The sequence below is a fragment of the Lepidochelys kempii genome, chromosome 6, assembly GCF_965140285.1.
Source record: "Lepidochelys kempii isolate rLepKem1 chromosome 6, rLepKem1.hap1, whole genome shotgun sequence".
Lineage (NCBI taxonomy): Eukaryota > Metazoa > Chordata > Testudines > Cheloniidae > Lepidochelys > Lepidochelys kempii.
Window position 1 is genome coordinate 53,054,342 of NC_136385.1, and position 15,945 is coordinate 53,070,286.

A 15,945-nucleotide genomic window follows, 5' to 3' on the forward strand; every position below is an offset into this window, starting at 1 on the left:
TCCCTGTATGATGGGGTATGTATGCTATTCCCCATCTGACTCTTGGGTAGCCAGTGGGCAGCTGGGTTATGGTCACTCAGATATAGCCAAAGCTCAACCTTTCAGTTTTCCCTGTCTGGTCTGTGAGGGATTGGAACTAGACAGGGAGAACATAAGTGGCTGAGGAGTGGATATGGCTGGGGATCATAATGCTGCTAGGCCCAGCTGATAGGTATAAAAGCAAGAAGAGGAGAAGTAGAGGCTGGACTTAACTCATAATGAGATTTTGCTGTGCTGCTTGGACTCCAGAGCACTGAGGATGTTTTATTTGGGCATAGTTTAAATCCAGAAAAAGGAGGAATCTGGATTCTGATTCTCCTCTCACTCACTTTGGTTTAAGTCCACAATAACTGCTGAAGGCAATGCAGTTACTCTGGTGTTACGCTGGTGTCAGTGAGAAGAAAATCAAGCCTGGCCCTTCTTTATTTCTGCTTTGGGAGTGAGCGACTCTTACTATTAAGGATAGAGAGATTCACCTTCCCTTTTCTTTCAGCCATGAAAGAGCTCTCACTGGATAGGACACGTTCCAATATACAAGTATCTTCCTTTGTCATACTCTTAGTTCACTCTTTGTTAATAGCCTTAGGAAGAAACACACAATGCTATCATTGACCTACTGCAAGACTGTCCTTTCCACAAAACTGCCACCTAATTACATCTAACCTCTACAGTAAGAGTAGGAAATCCCACACATTCACTGGCAAATAGTTCCTCCCACAGGAGGAATGAAATAGACCTGATTTTTCAAATTTAATTAAGACTTATTTTTCTTGTCATGCAGCATGTCAGCCAAGCACAGTCTGCTGGCAGATGAATGAATGGGAATTGAACTGGAACGGAAAAATGCAACATGAGAAGTCAGTTGCTGTGGCCATAGCCCTTAAACTTTTGAACTTTGGCAATACATTTGTCTACTCATATTGTCAATAAGAATAACACTACCCAAAAGATAACACATTGAGTCCCTCTGCCACTGAAAGCAAAATAAACTGTATATTGCTATCTGCCAGCAGTAATTGCCATCATTTTAATCATTTTCAAATCTGTAAATGCGGAAAAACCATTGAGTCCTAACCCTGTCTAACCAAGATTTTCATGGAATCCTAGAAATCAGAGCTGGAAATAGACTAACTAGTTCATCATGACTATCACTCTAACTCTGCAGGATTCAATGAAGAGCTTCACTGATTGTAAATCTAATCAGAACGTGTTAAAGAGATCCACTCCCTTAGGCCTTACTAGGTCTTGGATATGCCCCCCGAGAAAGCTTCTGAAAAATATCATTCAGGTTTTTAATACGTGACTAGGACTTTACAACTGTGTTTAATCATAGTGTTTCTGTGTAGACCAATAACAGAGCTGGATGTATTCAAAAAAGCTGTCAATTGTTTACACCTTAAACCTAATTTGTGCCAATTTTGCCTTTCAGTGTGCACGAACAGCACCCAGTGAGAGCAATGCACATGCATCCACAGGAAGAAAATACCTCTTGGTGGGAGTTATGTGATGGACAAACCCCACACTGGAGAGTTAAGGGTGCAGGAACAATCCTGGGCTTGGGAAACCTTGCTGCCTCATGGGCCTGCTCCAGTTGGAGGAGAGCAGTGGAAAGTAGTCTCTCAGCACAGCAGGATGGTAGGTGAAGCGAGACAGACCTGCGCTTCCTGCTGCAAAGGGACAATGCCGGGAAGGCTTTCCCAGGGGAGATCTGCTGCACAGAGCCAAGAATCCCTACCCTGCTGAGGAGGACCAGGGGAGGCATTAGCCAGACAGCCAGTAGTGGACTCCTGCCTTATGATGCTCAAGAGGGCTCTTGGGTTGGGACAGAGTGGAGGGGGAGAGACCGGGTTCCCCTACTGCATAACCGCTAAGCGGGGAGGTTCATCCCACTGACAGTGGGACATAAAAAAGGAGACAGGGACTCTGAATAAAACTGATATCGGACATGGGTAAATAGGTTAAAAAACAAACCTTCATTTAATGTGTACAGTACTCAGGAGGGGGAAAGAATACATCGTACTATGGCAATACAGAGAATACACCATAACAAGCTCCTCCATAGTAATTACTTCAGGCTACTCTCAAACCTGTGCTCCTTTGTGAAATGCACACAGATCCATTTATCTAGCTGACTATAAACCACAGACTGAATTCAGCCATTACCAGTTGTCCTGCTTATGGGTGTCAGATTCAGGAGCCAAGCACCACCTTCCCACCCAGGAAGACAGGCAGGGGGAGATAAGTCGAAACTCCTCAAGCAGAGAGAGCCTGTATTGTAAGTAAAGTGGCCTCACTGAACAGCGGAGCCTATGACAAAATGTCAGGGCATCTGCCTTAACCGTCGGTGGGAAGAGAAGCCTAAAGCAGTAGAGATTGTGAGAGAAACTACGAAATTTATAAAAGGCCATTTCCAGAAACAGCTTTTTATTTCATGTTCTTCTCAATCCAGTCCTTGAATGGAATTGCTTTGGTATAACCAGTGTAGAGTTCTAGGCTGCAAGTTTTATCATAGCCCCAGCTCACTAATCCCATCAGGTGCCATTTTAGCTCAGGAGACGCTTTTCCTGGCAACGTTATGGCTGCAATGCCTCCAGTCTCAGCAGGGCAGATGTTAGAAAAGGCAGTGGGGTGCTGCCTGGCACAGAACATGCTGTCAGTGATGATGACCTGGATTCCATTATCCTCATACTGCTGCTCGCACAAGAGCGAGTCCACCATCTGAACAACTCCCATGCGGATTGTATCATTCTTGTAGCTGGGATCCTTAATGTCAGCCAGTATCTTCCAGCCAGTAATCACTATTTTTAAATCCTCTGTGGATGGGTCCAAATCATGAGCAGATGCCAGGCAAATGGGTTGAACATGGCTGCTGATTTTGGCTTTGTCCAGGAGTTTTACAATGGCCATGTCGGAATCAAGCAATATGGGGTCAAAGTTTGGATGCACTAGGATGGCAGAAATCTAGGAAGGAACCAGAGAGGGAAAATTTACAGAATTAATAATGATGGACAATAGAAGTGTGGGAAATCATTGACCATTTTTCCATGATATTTTCACATTTAATCTCAGCTGATTTTGCACCCCTCAAAGCTTCCTTGTCTATGCTACTCAGTCAAATGCTCTTTCAAATCAAGAATATGCAAAATATTCAAATGCGGTGTTTCAAAGACAACTTTTGCTTGGGATCAAATCAATTTTTACTGACAGCAAAAAGAAAGAAATCATGAAAGGCAATCAATTTTTCAACAAAAATTGGCCCACTTTATGATTGCAATGAAATTGGAGGAGGGAAGAGGGAAATATATTTCAAGTAGCTTAACCTTTTATTGAGAAAACTTTGCCTAGTCCTTTAGTGGACAATGTCTGATTGCATGTCAGTTTCAGTCTGCAGAAATGTAACAGTGTCCTACAGATGAACTAAAATATATCTTATTGAGTTTCTTCCAATAACTCACCCCAAAAGAAAGAGTTAATGCATTATGCAATATATAACTTTAGAGCCTAATCTTTTATCCCTTACTGGGCTGATAAGATGCTGTCAGAAGAAAACTCCAGGCAGCAGAATGGGGAAAGACTTTCCTATCAAGAATAATAAAATACTCTGGATAGGCAGAGGAAGGTGGGGTTAGGTACCAAAATGAAGCAGAAAGTTGAATATAAAACAAGAAACAAAGTAACTGTATTTTATTGGAGAGAACATATTAATGAACTCAAAAATCAAAAAGAAAAACACAATTAAAACTGCTGAGTTTCTCCTGATTTTGATATGAAACCATTAGTCTGCCCAGGTTAGCTTGGAAAATCAATTAACTCATCAAATTACTTTGATGAGACCTGGGCCTGAACTGTTATCTATGGATCTGGAGTCAGATCCAAACTTCCCCAAAGTTTGGAGTTGTTTAGATCTGGGGCTGAAATGTAAAATGAGTTGATGGTCACAGACCAGGATCAGTGGACATGTGTCTCCCTCCCCGAAAGCACAATCACTGGTTGGCACTGGCTGGCATCCCTTTTTTTTTGGAAATCTCAGCCAAGAGACCAGCTGAACAATTCTATTCATCCCTATTTGTCAGGAGTGAGGGATGTTAGTGGGATGATGTGCAGGGAAGCTTGCAGTGGTGCTGCTGCCCCTCCCATACCATAAGAGTTCTGCCAATGAACATGGGACTTCAGGCTCCAGGAATGTCAAAACAAAAGTATGCAAAATATATAATACATATTCCTAAGAATGGGCTTTTTTCTCTTCATGCAAGACGGACCACAGGGGTGATCCAGGTCTGTATCTCTGTCAGCACTTCTCCACTCCCATCTGAATGCCTTACTCACCCGTAAGTTCTGGATAGTCTTCTCATTTCGGTCGTCGTCCCTGTAGAATTTCCCCAAGACCACTTTGAGTTCCGCTGTCTTGAGGACCGTGATCTTCCCCAAGTCAGTGACACAGTGAGCTGCCACCACCACAGTGCGCTCATTCACCAGGGCCCCACTGCAGATCAGGATCCACGCCCCCTTCCGGAGGCTGATCTCCTTTACCCCATTGGCTTTCCGATAGATGGCTGCTTGCCAGGGCCATCTGATAGATGAAGTCTTTTGAAGAGTGATGTTTTCCGTTTTTCCACAGACTGTAAAAATATGAACCTAGGATGAGTTGATTCTTTTTCCTCAAGAATCTGAATGTCTCCACGTCCTGATTCCCAACTATGGTGCGCCTTAGGGTACTAAACTTTATTGGTTAGCACCAGGAAAATGTTTACCAATTAACCCTTAGATCAGCCTTGCAACATTCTACTCACCCACAAACACCTTGAGAATTTTTATTTTTAAAGGGTGAATAAAATATTATTAGTTTTTTCATTCTCATTGGAATTCCTCTTAAAAGGTGGGAAGGTAAATTTTGCATCTGAACTAGTAATTTTCCATTACAATTTTGTAAGACTGCCCTATAACAATATAATTACATAAAGATATGAAAGAATCAGGATGACACCACAGCTGTGTGAAAATTCCACCCTAAAACCCATCTTAAGCAACCACACAAGAATCGACCAGAAATGGGTCATCTCGTAGAAATGGGCTTTATGCAACTAAAGACTGAAAAAAATATTTCTAGATACTTGAGATGAGCCCAAACCAAAATCCCAGATCCAAAACCCTCTGAACTTTTGTCTGGATCTGAACTTTACAGTTGGCCCTATGCCAATAATGGGCTGTCCCAAATCTCCAGATTTGCATAGCCCCTAACTCTGAGGTAATTCGTACCCAGTTCTGAACTTTGCAAAATAGTCCCATCCTCAGCAGGATCGAGTAAAGGGAGTAGCCTCTTAAAAGTTCACTGGTTCCACTTTATTGCTTTTGGTCTGATGTATTTGTAAATTATCTGCCAAAGCGCAGAGACAAGTGAAAAATTGAATTTGCTCTAAGTGGGAAAATGTGAATAATAGGAAAATGTTTCCAAATCATAGGCAAATTACAAAACTGAAAGTTTGACTCCTCACTTGGTGTCATCAACAGAAGTTCTGCTGTGGAGTAGAAAGAGTCATCTATCTTCCCAGTGCCATTGCGCCTTCTCGCCCAGCTGGGAGCACAGGCAGCCTACATTGTTAGGAATCTCCATTTATCTAAGATGCATACATGCCCCCACCCACAGAAGATGAGTATTTCTTTTCTTCTTAACAACTCACTTGGAATGCATGTGGGAGCCCGCCCACTCCATTTTCCTGTCTTCAGACAGGTTCTCCTGCTGCTTCCCAGGCGGCGGTAGAAGGGAGAAATGCAGTCATACTGAAGCTGAGTGTGCAAATGCTGGTACCCTGGAGGCAGGTCTCCAAAGGGCAGCATTGGCTTCTTGGTTGGATATATTTCGAGCTTCTGTTTGCTGAATGCAGAAGAGTAGAGTTGATGCAAAGGCGTCTCCCTGTTTCACCATACAAGAAACATGGGGAAATGATAATATGACAAAAAACGATCATGATCATTGCTTTATCACCAGCTGCACTACGCACCATTTTAAAACGTAAGGGCTTTGCTTATTTGCTGGAAGCACAAGGCAAAAAACTCTCCAACACAGTTTAGCAGAATTCCCATTTGCAGCTCAGCCTTTATATAGATGGGGGGAGGGGTTGTTTTTGTTTTTTTAGTTTACCTTTTCTGGAGTGTCTCCAGTTACATAGGAATATTTTGTGGATAATAGTTCATGTTATCACCATTTGCAAAAGACATGTGATGCTGCATTTTTCAATGGAAAAATTATACTCGAATTGGGTGTTCTATAATTAATTTTCACTAGAGAGGAGTTTAGACTCCTTCTTTTTCGCTAGTGAACATTATAATAGGCAGTATTGGGAAAAGATTCAGACTAAACTATGTTGATAAAGTAGCTTGATTTAGCAATTAACAGAGATGATTACCATACCGGAGAGAATGTATAATTGCACCAATCGCTAAATTTTAGTTTAGGGATTGCACTGATCTGATGAAGTATGGGACCTATTTTTAATGTTTAAATGTGCTCTAAAAATGAAATTAACCATTCTGAATTTTTACTATGAACTTTACAAAGCTAATATTTTAAATCCTTCATTCATGACAACTACATGATCTCTGTGAGAAACCACTTGGAAGTACATGAAGGTCTGATTGCTTGTGGGGAAACCTATTGAAATCTGCAAAAATGGACAGGAAATGAGTTTCCTGTGAGATTGCTGCTACCTGTTGCAGCCAATCGAGCTAGAAATGCCTGGGGAATAGATTTTTCTCACGGTATGTTATGATTTTTCTCATGATAGCATATATCCCTTAAGGTCCCAGAGAGACAGATTGTCTTATATATGTGGAAACTGTCAGATTACATGTGACACCCCCTCAAAGCCAAGATACTAAGACTGAGAGCAGTGGCAGTAAAGTCCATTTCTTTTCTTTAAACAAGACGACATCTGAATAGGAAGGATGGTCCAGTTGATAGGGCACTAGGTTAGGACTTCTGACGCCTATGTTCAGTTCCCTCTTCAGCTGCCAACTTTCTGTGTAACAGCAGATAAATCACTTTCTCTGCCTCCGTTCCCCATCTGTACAAATGAGGATAATACTTCCCTACTGCATGGGGATACAAGTTCAATTCATGGGTGTGAGATGCCCAGATACTATGGTGATAAGGGCCAAATATGTTTCTTGGTGGCATGTGTGTTAAGCAGTGTAAATTTTTTTTTTTTGGGGGGGGGGGGGCAGAGACTGAAGATATTGGTCATGTTTGCACTGCCACTAAAAACATACAAGGTCAGCACTGCAGAGGGGCACAAAACCAAAAAATACTAATGATTATAAAAAAATTACTCTGAACATGGCAGAATCCTCAGACAGATTTGGGTTGGGTTCTTTCTGAGAAATGAGCAAAAGTTCAGGGCAGGCCCTGATTTTTTTCTGACCAAGCTTTCCCATCCCTATCAAGCCCAGCTTCCTACCACATCATGTAGCATCTCTTTGGGTGATGGTGCCTATTGCAACAGACCATCCTAGGATGCCTTCCCCCTTCACCCCCAGTTTCCTCAGTAAGACCCCACAGTCCCAAGGAATCTCTGGGGAACCCCTGCTGACTGTTACAAAGATCACAACCCTAATTCTGGCTGCATCCCATAGGGGGAATAAACAACAAACGTTCTTAAAATTGAGGCATTACAATCTCACCTTGACTGAACCTGCATTGGAAGCACTTTCTGTCTCACCAGGTCAGAGATCTTTGGCTCTCTGCAGGCTAAAAAAAATACAGTGTTGCACAATCCTTTTCCATGTTCAGAGCTCAAATGTTATGGTTCAGATACCTGTCCATCTTTCCTGTCACTAGCAACAATGGACTGGATGAAGAGAAGAGGCAATAAGTAGATATAATTATATGCATTAAAATATATGTGGTAACACCCCTGTTGGCCCTGTTATAGAGAGATCTGATGATTATGTTACTGTATGTTTCTCTAAACAAATGCTCACTGTTGGAATGATAATTATTTTGTCTCTGATATATACATGGCAAGGGTTTTGTAAACCTGTTAAACCTGCCTAAATAAATGATAGATAGATAGATAGCAAAAGCTGGGATCCTCAACTAGTCTCTTGTGGTATATTACATTCCTGATAGACACTGAAAAGAGTTGAGTTCTCTCTCTCTCTCAAACTCTTTTCAGTGTCTACCAAGAATGTGATATACCACAAGAGATTAGCTGAGGAGCCCAACTTTTTCTCTGCCCCTAAAAATACTTTTTCTGTTGCTCTATCTACCCCATTTGCCAGGCATCCATCTTTGTAATATCTGTGTGTCTTCTGCCTTAGGCAGGTATAATAGTTTTAGCCATAGAGAGAGAAATGACCACTAGTGCTTTTGCAGAGCAATAATTAAAAGACCACAGCAGATTATTTGCAATCTGAGTGAACTTTTGTTAAAATCGAATTAAAATATATAATCACCATCTGCCTAGGTATACATGGATAATCCAGATGATTGGGCACCTGGCATGAAAATAGTAGGATGTTACAGATAGCTGCCAACCTGTCATCTTGTACACCCGTCTGAGAGGGGCCTAATTCGAACGAGCATAACAAGTTGACTCAAATTTGCCTAAGATAACAGATGGGGGAATCCCAGGACTTTAAATTATGTATATTATAATTATTTTGGGGGGGAGATAGATATCTGATTGGTCCTTAATAATTCAGCTGATTGTGCCAAGATCTCTTTCCCTCCAGTAAAGTGGATGAACTGAGGGATTCCTGTTGGATGTGGTTCATCTGTATGTTTGAGAAGTCATACACTGTGGCATTCTACAATACTTAGTTGCATTTGTGATTAATAACATATGTTAAACCTTTGGTAATTGTTAAAGTTAACATCAATCAAAAGGGTTAGAGGGAAAAGGTACTTTCTATCAATGGAGCACTTAACACAATGTGCAGCAAGGGTGTTTAAGCCTTAAAATACAGAACAAAACCCCAAAAGGATAAATAATTGTCCTTATAATATTTCATTTTGTTTAACAAAGATCTGTTAATATGTATTACAAAATTCTCTCTCTTTGGGGAAATGTTTAGATAGTTCCCAACACACATCCTTCCTCTTGTTGTGGTTCCCATCACACGTCTATTAGACCCTGAATCAGCAAAGCACTTAAACACGTGCTTAAGTGCTTTGCTGAATGCAGACGGATTGCTGAACCAAGTCTTGAAAGACTGCAGACTGTAAGCCTGATCTTGCAAACCCTTACTTATGTAAGGAGTCCTGTTGACTAAACCTGATTGAAAACTGGACCTTGTGACAGCAAGACTAATAATTCCTTATACAGAATAGACCTTTCTTCATTTTCCAGTTCCTCCATGGTCTTCTTTGATTCACTGACGCTACCCATACCGGATTCCAGTATGAGGGTAGGGAAAACAAAGGTGTTGGGGGAAATGAGATAAATTCCTATCCTTTCTTAAAGGAAGAAACTTCTCTTGGAATCACTACCATCTTCCCTGGCTGAGTTCAGCAGCCAGAGAGCGTGGGCAGACTATCAGCTTCAGTATCAGGTGCCAATCTGATTGAGCCATTACACACCCTTTTATTGAAGGTATTTAGAAAACAGATAGTTTAGCCAGAAAATAATATACAAAACAAATTCCAGGTAAAACATATCAGTTTTTATGAGCTGGAGCAAAGAGACTGAAAACTACCTTTTATGCAGATTGGTTGTTTCCCTGACCACTCTCCATTGTCTTGGCAGGTCCTCTGCTCATTACCACTAAGAACGTATGAGTTGTTACAAAAGAAAGCAATGACTGTGCCGATTTTTGCGTAGCGTCCGGTCTTTAGCCCAGTGTCTTCCACCACTCTTCTGTAGCCATTGAATGGGCCACCAGGGTCTGAGCAGTTTTTTTCTTGTAGAACTAACAACAAGAAAAAAAAGTAAACATTTTTCACAGAGAATTAATTGTGAGCCCCTGATCATTTGACATTTCACGCCCACAGTGCTACACAAAGTATACTTAATTTACAATTAATGTTTTAAACTAAATGTGATGCCAGGACTAGTCAGCAACAAATATTAAAGGGACAATGTCAATGTAGAAGTCTTAGCCTAGAAATAATAACCATACTGCTAACAGCACCATAGGTTTTTAAAAGCTGAAAGGCTTTAAATCGAAAATAATTTTAAAAATCAAATTTAGGCCTCAGTCCTATAAAATGTTAGGCATAAGCTTAACTTTACACACACTGAGTTGTTCCATTGGCTTCTACAGGACTACTTACAGTGCATAAAATTAAGCATATACATAAAACTTTGCAGGATCAGGGTCTTATTGCACCATTTTTCTTGTTTTATTTACTTTCCACATTTCACTAGGTTTGGATAATGAAACTAGATTACTTAGGTTCACTTTTGTTTATATTCAGTTTCTTTTCTCTCTCTCTCTCTTTTTTTTTAAGCACAACAGAGATCTTAACAATGCAGGGAAATACTGAAATATAAAGAACACTGATTTTCTCTGAAATAAAGGCAAACATGAAAACGTTCTTATTCACATGAGGTTCTGTCTACAAAAAAAACTTTTCTTCCTCAATCCCCTCCCCATTTTTCTTTTCCCTTTATTTGTTTTGTTTTTCCTCCTACCGTTTACTGCTTTTTTGTGGCTTACAACTAGTTGATTATGTTCCTTAAAGTGATATTTTCCCTACTCTTTATTTTTTTCAGCTTTCTGCTGTTTGTGTGACCCATTTAGAAGCTCTGAAATAAAAAGAATATTTCCCATTGATATTGTCCATTGGCAATCATTGATTTTCCCCCTGCTGCTTTTCTTATGAGGCTGAAATTAATGTGTATTTTTTGCATCATAGATGGGGTCAGTGCAACTCCCCTCTGTTTTCCTGAACTGGGCATAAGTCTTCATTTTGCCAGACATGTCCTGACAAAGCACTTAACCATGTGACTAGCCTTAAGCATATTATTTTAAATCCATCCCTATTCTGCACAGTGCTTAAGTATGTTCTTTTTACATTAACTTAAATGGGACTTAAACATGTGACCAAAGTTAAGCATATGTCTGAGTGTCTGAGTGAATAGAGATGGACTTGATCACCTGCTTAAAGTTAGGCACATGCGTAAGTGCTTTGCCGAATCTGGACCATATTGAAGAGGCAGGAAGAGGTGGAGCTGAGCTCTCTCACATCCAGGAGAGGGAGAGAAAGGAAGCTCTATGCCTGCTTTTAGTTTAGTTCCATCATTCTCCCTCTTGCTTTACTCCTGATCACATATCACAGATTAATTTCATTCCTTCACAAGACCTTGTGGCTGGTACATTGCTAGTGGTCATGTCTCACAATACCACTCCCATCACCATGTGATCTCACAGATATGGAGATGGGGAATTAAGATACCTGATGTGCCTGTCTATAGTTACCCTACAAATATTTGACCTGCCTACAGGCACTGACCAGACTGCCATCTAGTCTGTCATTCCTATAGGAAAGTAGGGTAGGACAGGCAGAAACCACATCACATCAGTCTATCCTTGTTGAGATATCACACCAAGGAGCCTTTTTTGTAAACTATTTTCCATAGTAGCATCCAGCCTGGTTGCACCAAGTAGTTAGTAGAGCCCTTGTATTTCAGAAGTACCTGAACTTCTCTGAACCAAGTAAGCTAACTGCCTCCACTTGAAAAGGACCTTCTTCTCCTATCTGACCCTGCGACAGCACTATCATTTCTATGGTGTCAGACTGCGACATAAGTTAAGTATAGGGCTATGACTTATCTGATGGATTAAACAGAAGGAGAAGCCAGTTGGGAAGAACATACTTCTTACAACATAGATAGCTTCAATAAGAGACAAGGCTAGGGGCAGACCAAGTTATAGACTAAAGAGGTGTAGCCAATGTCATCATAATGTTAGGGAAACTGAAGTTACTCATAGACCAAACTCCAAAACATTTATTTCAGTTGGAGAATTCCTATCTATCCCAAAGGATGTCCTTAATTGTTGTTCCTGATCTCCAAGAGCTCTTATAAAGGAGTCCCCAAACATTCCCAAGAATATTTTGCATTGTTTGCCTCAGCATCTTTTGGAAAGCCCTACTCCAACCAGTGCAAAGGATTCTAGAATCTGGGAACAAAAGCTGTCCAGTGGGAAACAACTGAAACAGAAGCATCTTTCTGGAAGAAGAAATATATACAGGACACTGTTTGGCTAGGGGGGTGGAAAGGAAAGATTTGAATCTTCAATGGCAGACCTAAGGTTTGCCTTCATACTATCAAGGCAACATTAACCAAAAGTATTTTTCTTTTTCTAGCATGACTGTCCTATTGCTATGTTACTCTGTTCTCCCCACAATGAGCCATTTAATCACTGCCACAGAGTGCAACAAACCTCTTCAGAAGAAACACAGTAGTGCTGGAAATAGCTATTAATTAATGCACAAGACACATGGTCCTCTTTTGTATTTCAGGTTCTAGAAATTATGCAATCATGGTCCAAGCCCAGCAGTCTTTGCTTAGGCATAGATGAAACAATGGGAGCTTTGTTTGAGTAAGGATTGCAGGCCTGGGCACCAAGATAGTAAATTAATATCCACTACGGTGTCTTAAAAATACAGAGATGAAAGAACATTGTGTTAAGTCATGGATGTGCCCAATTCCAAGTGAGATTTGGACATTCCAATATTTAAATCCCAATAGCTTGTTTTAATGACAATACAATGGGTTAGGCATGATAAAAATCAAAACTTAAAGCAACCTTACCACATTCATGATGATGTGTTGACCAACTCCCATCAAGCTGACAGTAGGCAACACGGCTGCCTTTTAAGTTGTAACCTGCGTTGCACTTGAAGTAAACCTGGGCCCCGTATTTAAAGTCATCTCCTTCCACAATACCATGAGCGGGAGCACCTGGAGTCCTACACATCACCACTGACAGTTCAGATATTTCAAAAAAATCCACTTTATTACAAAAACAGGACTGTGTTAGGAAGATAATTTATGTAGAATATTTAAAAAAATAGCTTAAAAATGGGCACAGGAGTCAAAATTACAAGACCAGGTACATGCAAGTTCTTTCAAAAATTTACTTAGGTCCTGATCCTACAAACACTTATGCATATGCTTAACTTTCAGCACATAAGTGGTACCATTCAGTTCATGTATGCTAAGGTAAGCACATGCCTGAGTGTTTGCAGGACTGGGGCCTTAAGTTGCTAAAACTGTCCCTATTTGAAGCTCCCTCCATCTCAATAGGAGTTTTGAATGGTCAACAGAGAAATACAAGATATAACTTAGAACCTGGAAACCCCAGTTTTGAAATTCTTTAAAATTCTTGTTTCAGCTTTCACATACTCTTTAATATTTCTCACTCACATCTAAAAGCATGTACAGCTGTGTTTTGTGGGGCCCAAAAACAACTGTTAAAAATGGACCTTGTCATTTACCATAATGCAATATTTACCATTGCCACAGTATTTTCTATATTGGGATATACTGAAAAATCCCAATAAATGTAATTATTGCAGATAGTAAATGTGCAGGTCACAGCACCCTTTGTACACTGGTTGGCTGGGTAGCTTAATCACACCAAGGAAGAATGTCTCCAAGGGCATAATAGAGAACAGAAGATTCAGTGTCTCTCTCTTTCTGTGTATCTTGGGCCCTATTCTACAATTCGCTGAGAACAGATGCAGCATTGAAGTCAACTGGGCTCCACGAAGGTGTAGCCCTGCAGGATTAGGGCTTTACCTGTTTCAGTGGTACCTGTTATCTTGTTTTATAAGAGCAGTTGTGGCCCATAGAAGATGGTAGTCTCAATGCAGATGGGTGCCAGACAGATCTTTCCTGTTTCACGCTTCTTTCATAGGATTATGAATTTTTCTTTTACTATGTTACTATTTCATTAACTAAAAGTGTAAAGAATATTATTACTTATTAACTGATGACCAAATCCTGTTCCTATTGATGCCAATAGCAAAGCCTCTCTCAGGGTCCAATCCTGTAATCCTTACTCATGACACATGCGAGTAGACTCACTGAAGTCTATGTAACTACTCACATAAATAAGGACTATTTATGTGAGTAAGGTTTGCAAGAGCAGGTCTGGATGTCACACCATTCACAAGCATCAAGGGTCCATAGAATTCTGACCATTTTGAGAAATATTACACACTTCAAGAGATCATTTGGCAATGTGGCTCAGTGCCACTATCCGTGAGCCTTGGGAGAGAAAACCATTGGACATTTAGTAACTAGAAAAGACCCCAAATCCAAACACTCCCAAACTTGGTGGGTTCAGAGTTTAGACTTGGACATATCCTTACCCAGAACACTCCAAATGGTAACCCTAAAAATTGAGCAAAAAATCTTTTATATCATTATGGTTCCTAGTTGATAGCTTTACATATGTAAAGGAAAGAGAGCAGAGGGGGATGTATTCATCATACTGTTTAAGCATTTTTTCTAGGTATTTTGAAATTTCTAAACATAATTTGCCTGCCCAGATGTGGTCTCTCTATTCTCAGTCACTCTTCATATCTTTCTTGGAATGCTAATTTATTCCATCATGCTCCTAATTTTCCTCTCTAAATATAAAGTCATAACAGACTTGTCAACTGCCATACATTTTTTAAAAAAAAGCGGGGGGGGGAGCACTATAAATATCTGTGAAACACACTCAGAATTAGTCTTCCTCTCCCATATAGGGCTTTCTGCATCTCTGGTAGTCCTAACCAATATCCCATATCAGCTCTACACTATTTTTCAACCAGTTTAAATTGTGCTTCCCAATCTTTGGGATACACTCGGACAGAATCTTTGTCCAGCTACAATAACTTTTTCTGGGAGAATATCACAGACTCGGGGTATCTTTCTTGCTTGATATCCTACTTGATGATCTTCAGTTTCTAGTCCTGTTCATTATATTGGTTTCCAGTCTGGTGACCTTCTTAGCTTTGTCCATCTCAAGGTTCTCTTTAACAGTTCGATTCCATTATCTTGGTACAACACCCAACATCAAAATTATGAGCTAGATTGCACTTGTGCATGGGATAAGTTAATAAAGACACTGGGACCAAAAGAAATGAGCACAGGTTTGGAAGTCCTGAGCTCTAATCGTAGCTTGACCACAGACTCATGGTGGGGTCTTGGTAAGTTATTTTGCTTCTATATCCCCCAGATGAGGATAATAAAACTACCTACCTCACAGAAATGGTGTGAGGATTAGCTAATATCTCTACAGTGCTTTCATCATATTATGGCTGAGTATTATTAATAAAGACATTCCTTTTGTTACCTATATTTTTACCTGCTGTGTGTCTGTTCCCTTCTGACACAAGTCTTTCAAACATTTATCTCACTTCTGTCCTTTGCTTACACTTTGCCACTGTAAGTGCAGAATTAGTCGATTATTTTGTATGTTAGTTTTTGTTCTCATCAAACTAATCAGATTTTATATCACAGTGCATTCATCAGATTGCACTATTGTAGCTGAGTCCTGCATTGTTCTCTAGAATATCTGGACTGGCAGTCGTAATGAAGTTACCCTGATAGCATCCTTTACCCTTCTGAGTTTCTCTGTTGTTTTGTTCCTTTCAGCTTCTCTTCCTTTTCATCCTTATTCCCTACTGTATTTTAAACAGTTCCATTGGGCCCTTATCCTTTTCACCTCATGGCCACTTTTTGCAATGAAATCTCCACTGATGATCCTGAAAGAAAACCTAGCACCTTTTGTGCTTCCTATAATTCTTTCCTTTCATTATCCGGATGGCTGCCTGTCAGGTGCATGAACCTGATTGCTTCTCATCTCCCTCAGATTGTACAGCACATGCAATTGAATTTTAGGATGGTCTTCTTTGTCTGAGATATTTTGTTAAAGCCTTTCAACATTCTCAGCTCCTTTCAGAATACA

The 15,945-nt window shown here is 40.3% G+C and overlaps 1 protein-coding gene across 3 annotated transcripts in view; it reads right to left on the minus strand.

Annotated features, from left to right (window-relative positions):
• Positions 1-2,014: 2,014 nt before the first annotated feature.
• The window catches only part of PAMR1 (peptidase domain containing associated with muscle regeneration 1), a 68,608-nt gene continuing 54,677 nt past the window's right edge, over positions 2,015-15,945 (minus strand). For 2 of the 3 annotated variants that reach the window (XM_073350663.2, XM_073350662.2), the window contains exons 7-12: positions 12,795-12,965; positions 9,733-9,945; positions 7,717-7,783; positions 5,718-5,950; positions 4,366-4,658; positions 2,015-3,000 (exon numbers count right to left, since the gene is read on the minus strand). In XM_073350663.2, coding sequence (XP_073206764.1) covers positions 2,464-3,000; positions 4,366-4,658; positions 5,718-5,950; positions 7,717-7,783; positions 9,733-9,945; positions 12,795-12,965 — 1,514 coding nt within the window. In that variant the 3' untranslated portion in view covers positions 2,015-2,463. The remainder of the gene's footprint in view (positions 3,001-4,365; positions 4,659-5,717; positions 5,951-7,716; positions 7,784-9,732; positions 9,946-12,794; positions 12,966-15,945) is intronic. The other variant, XM_073350664.2, reaches the window with a different exon arrangement.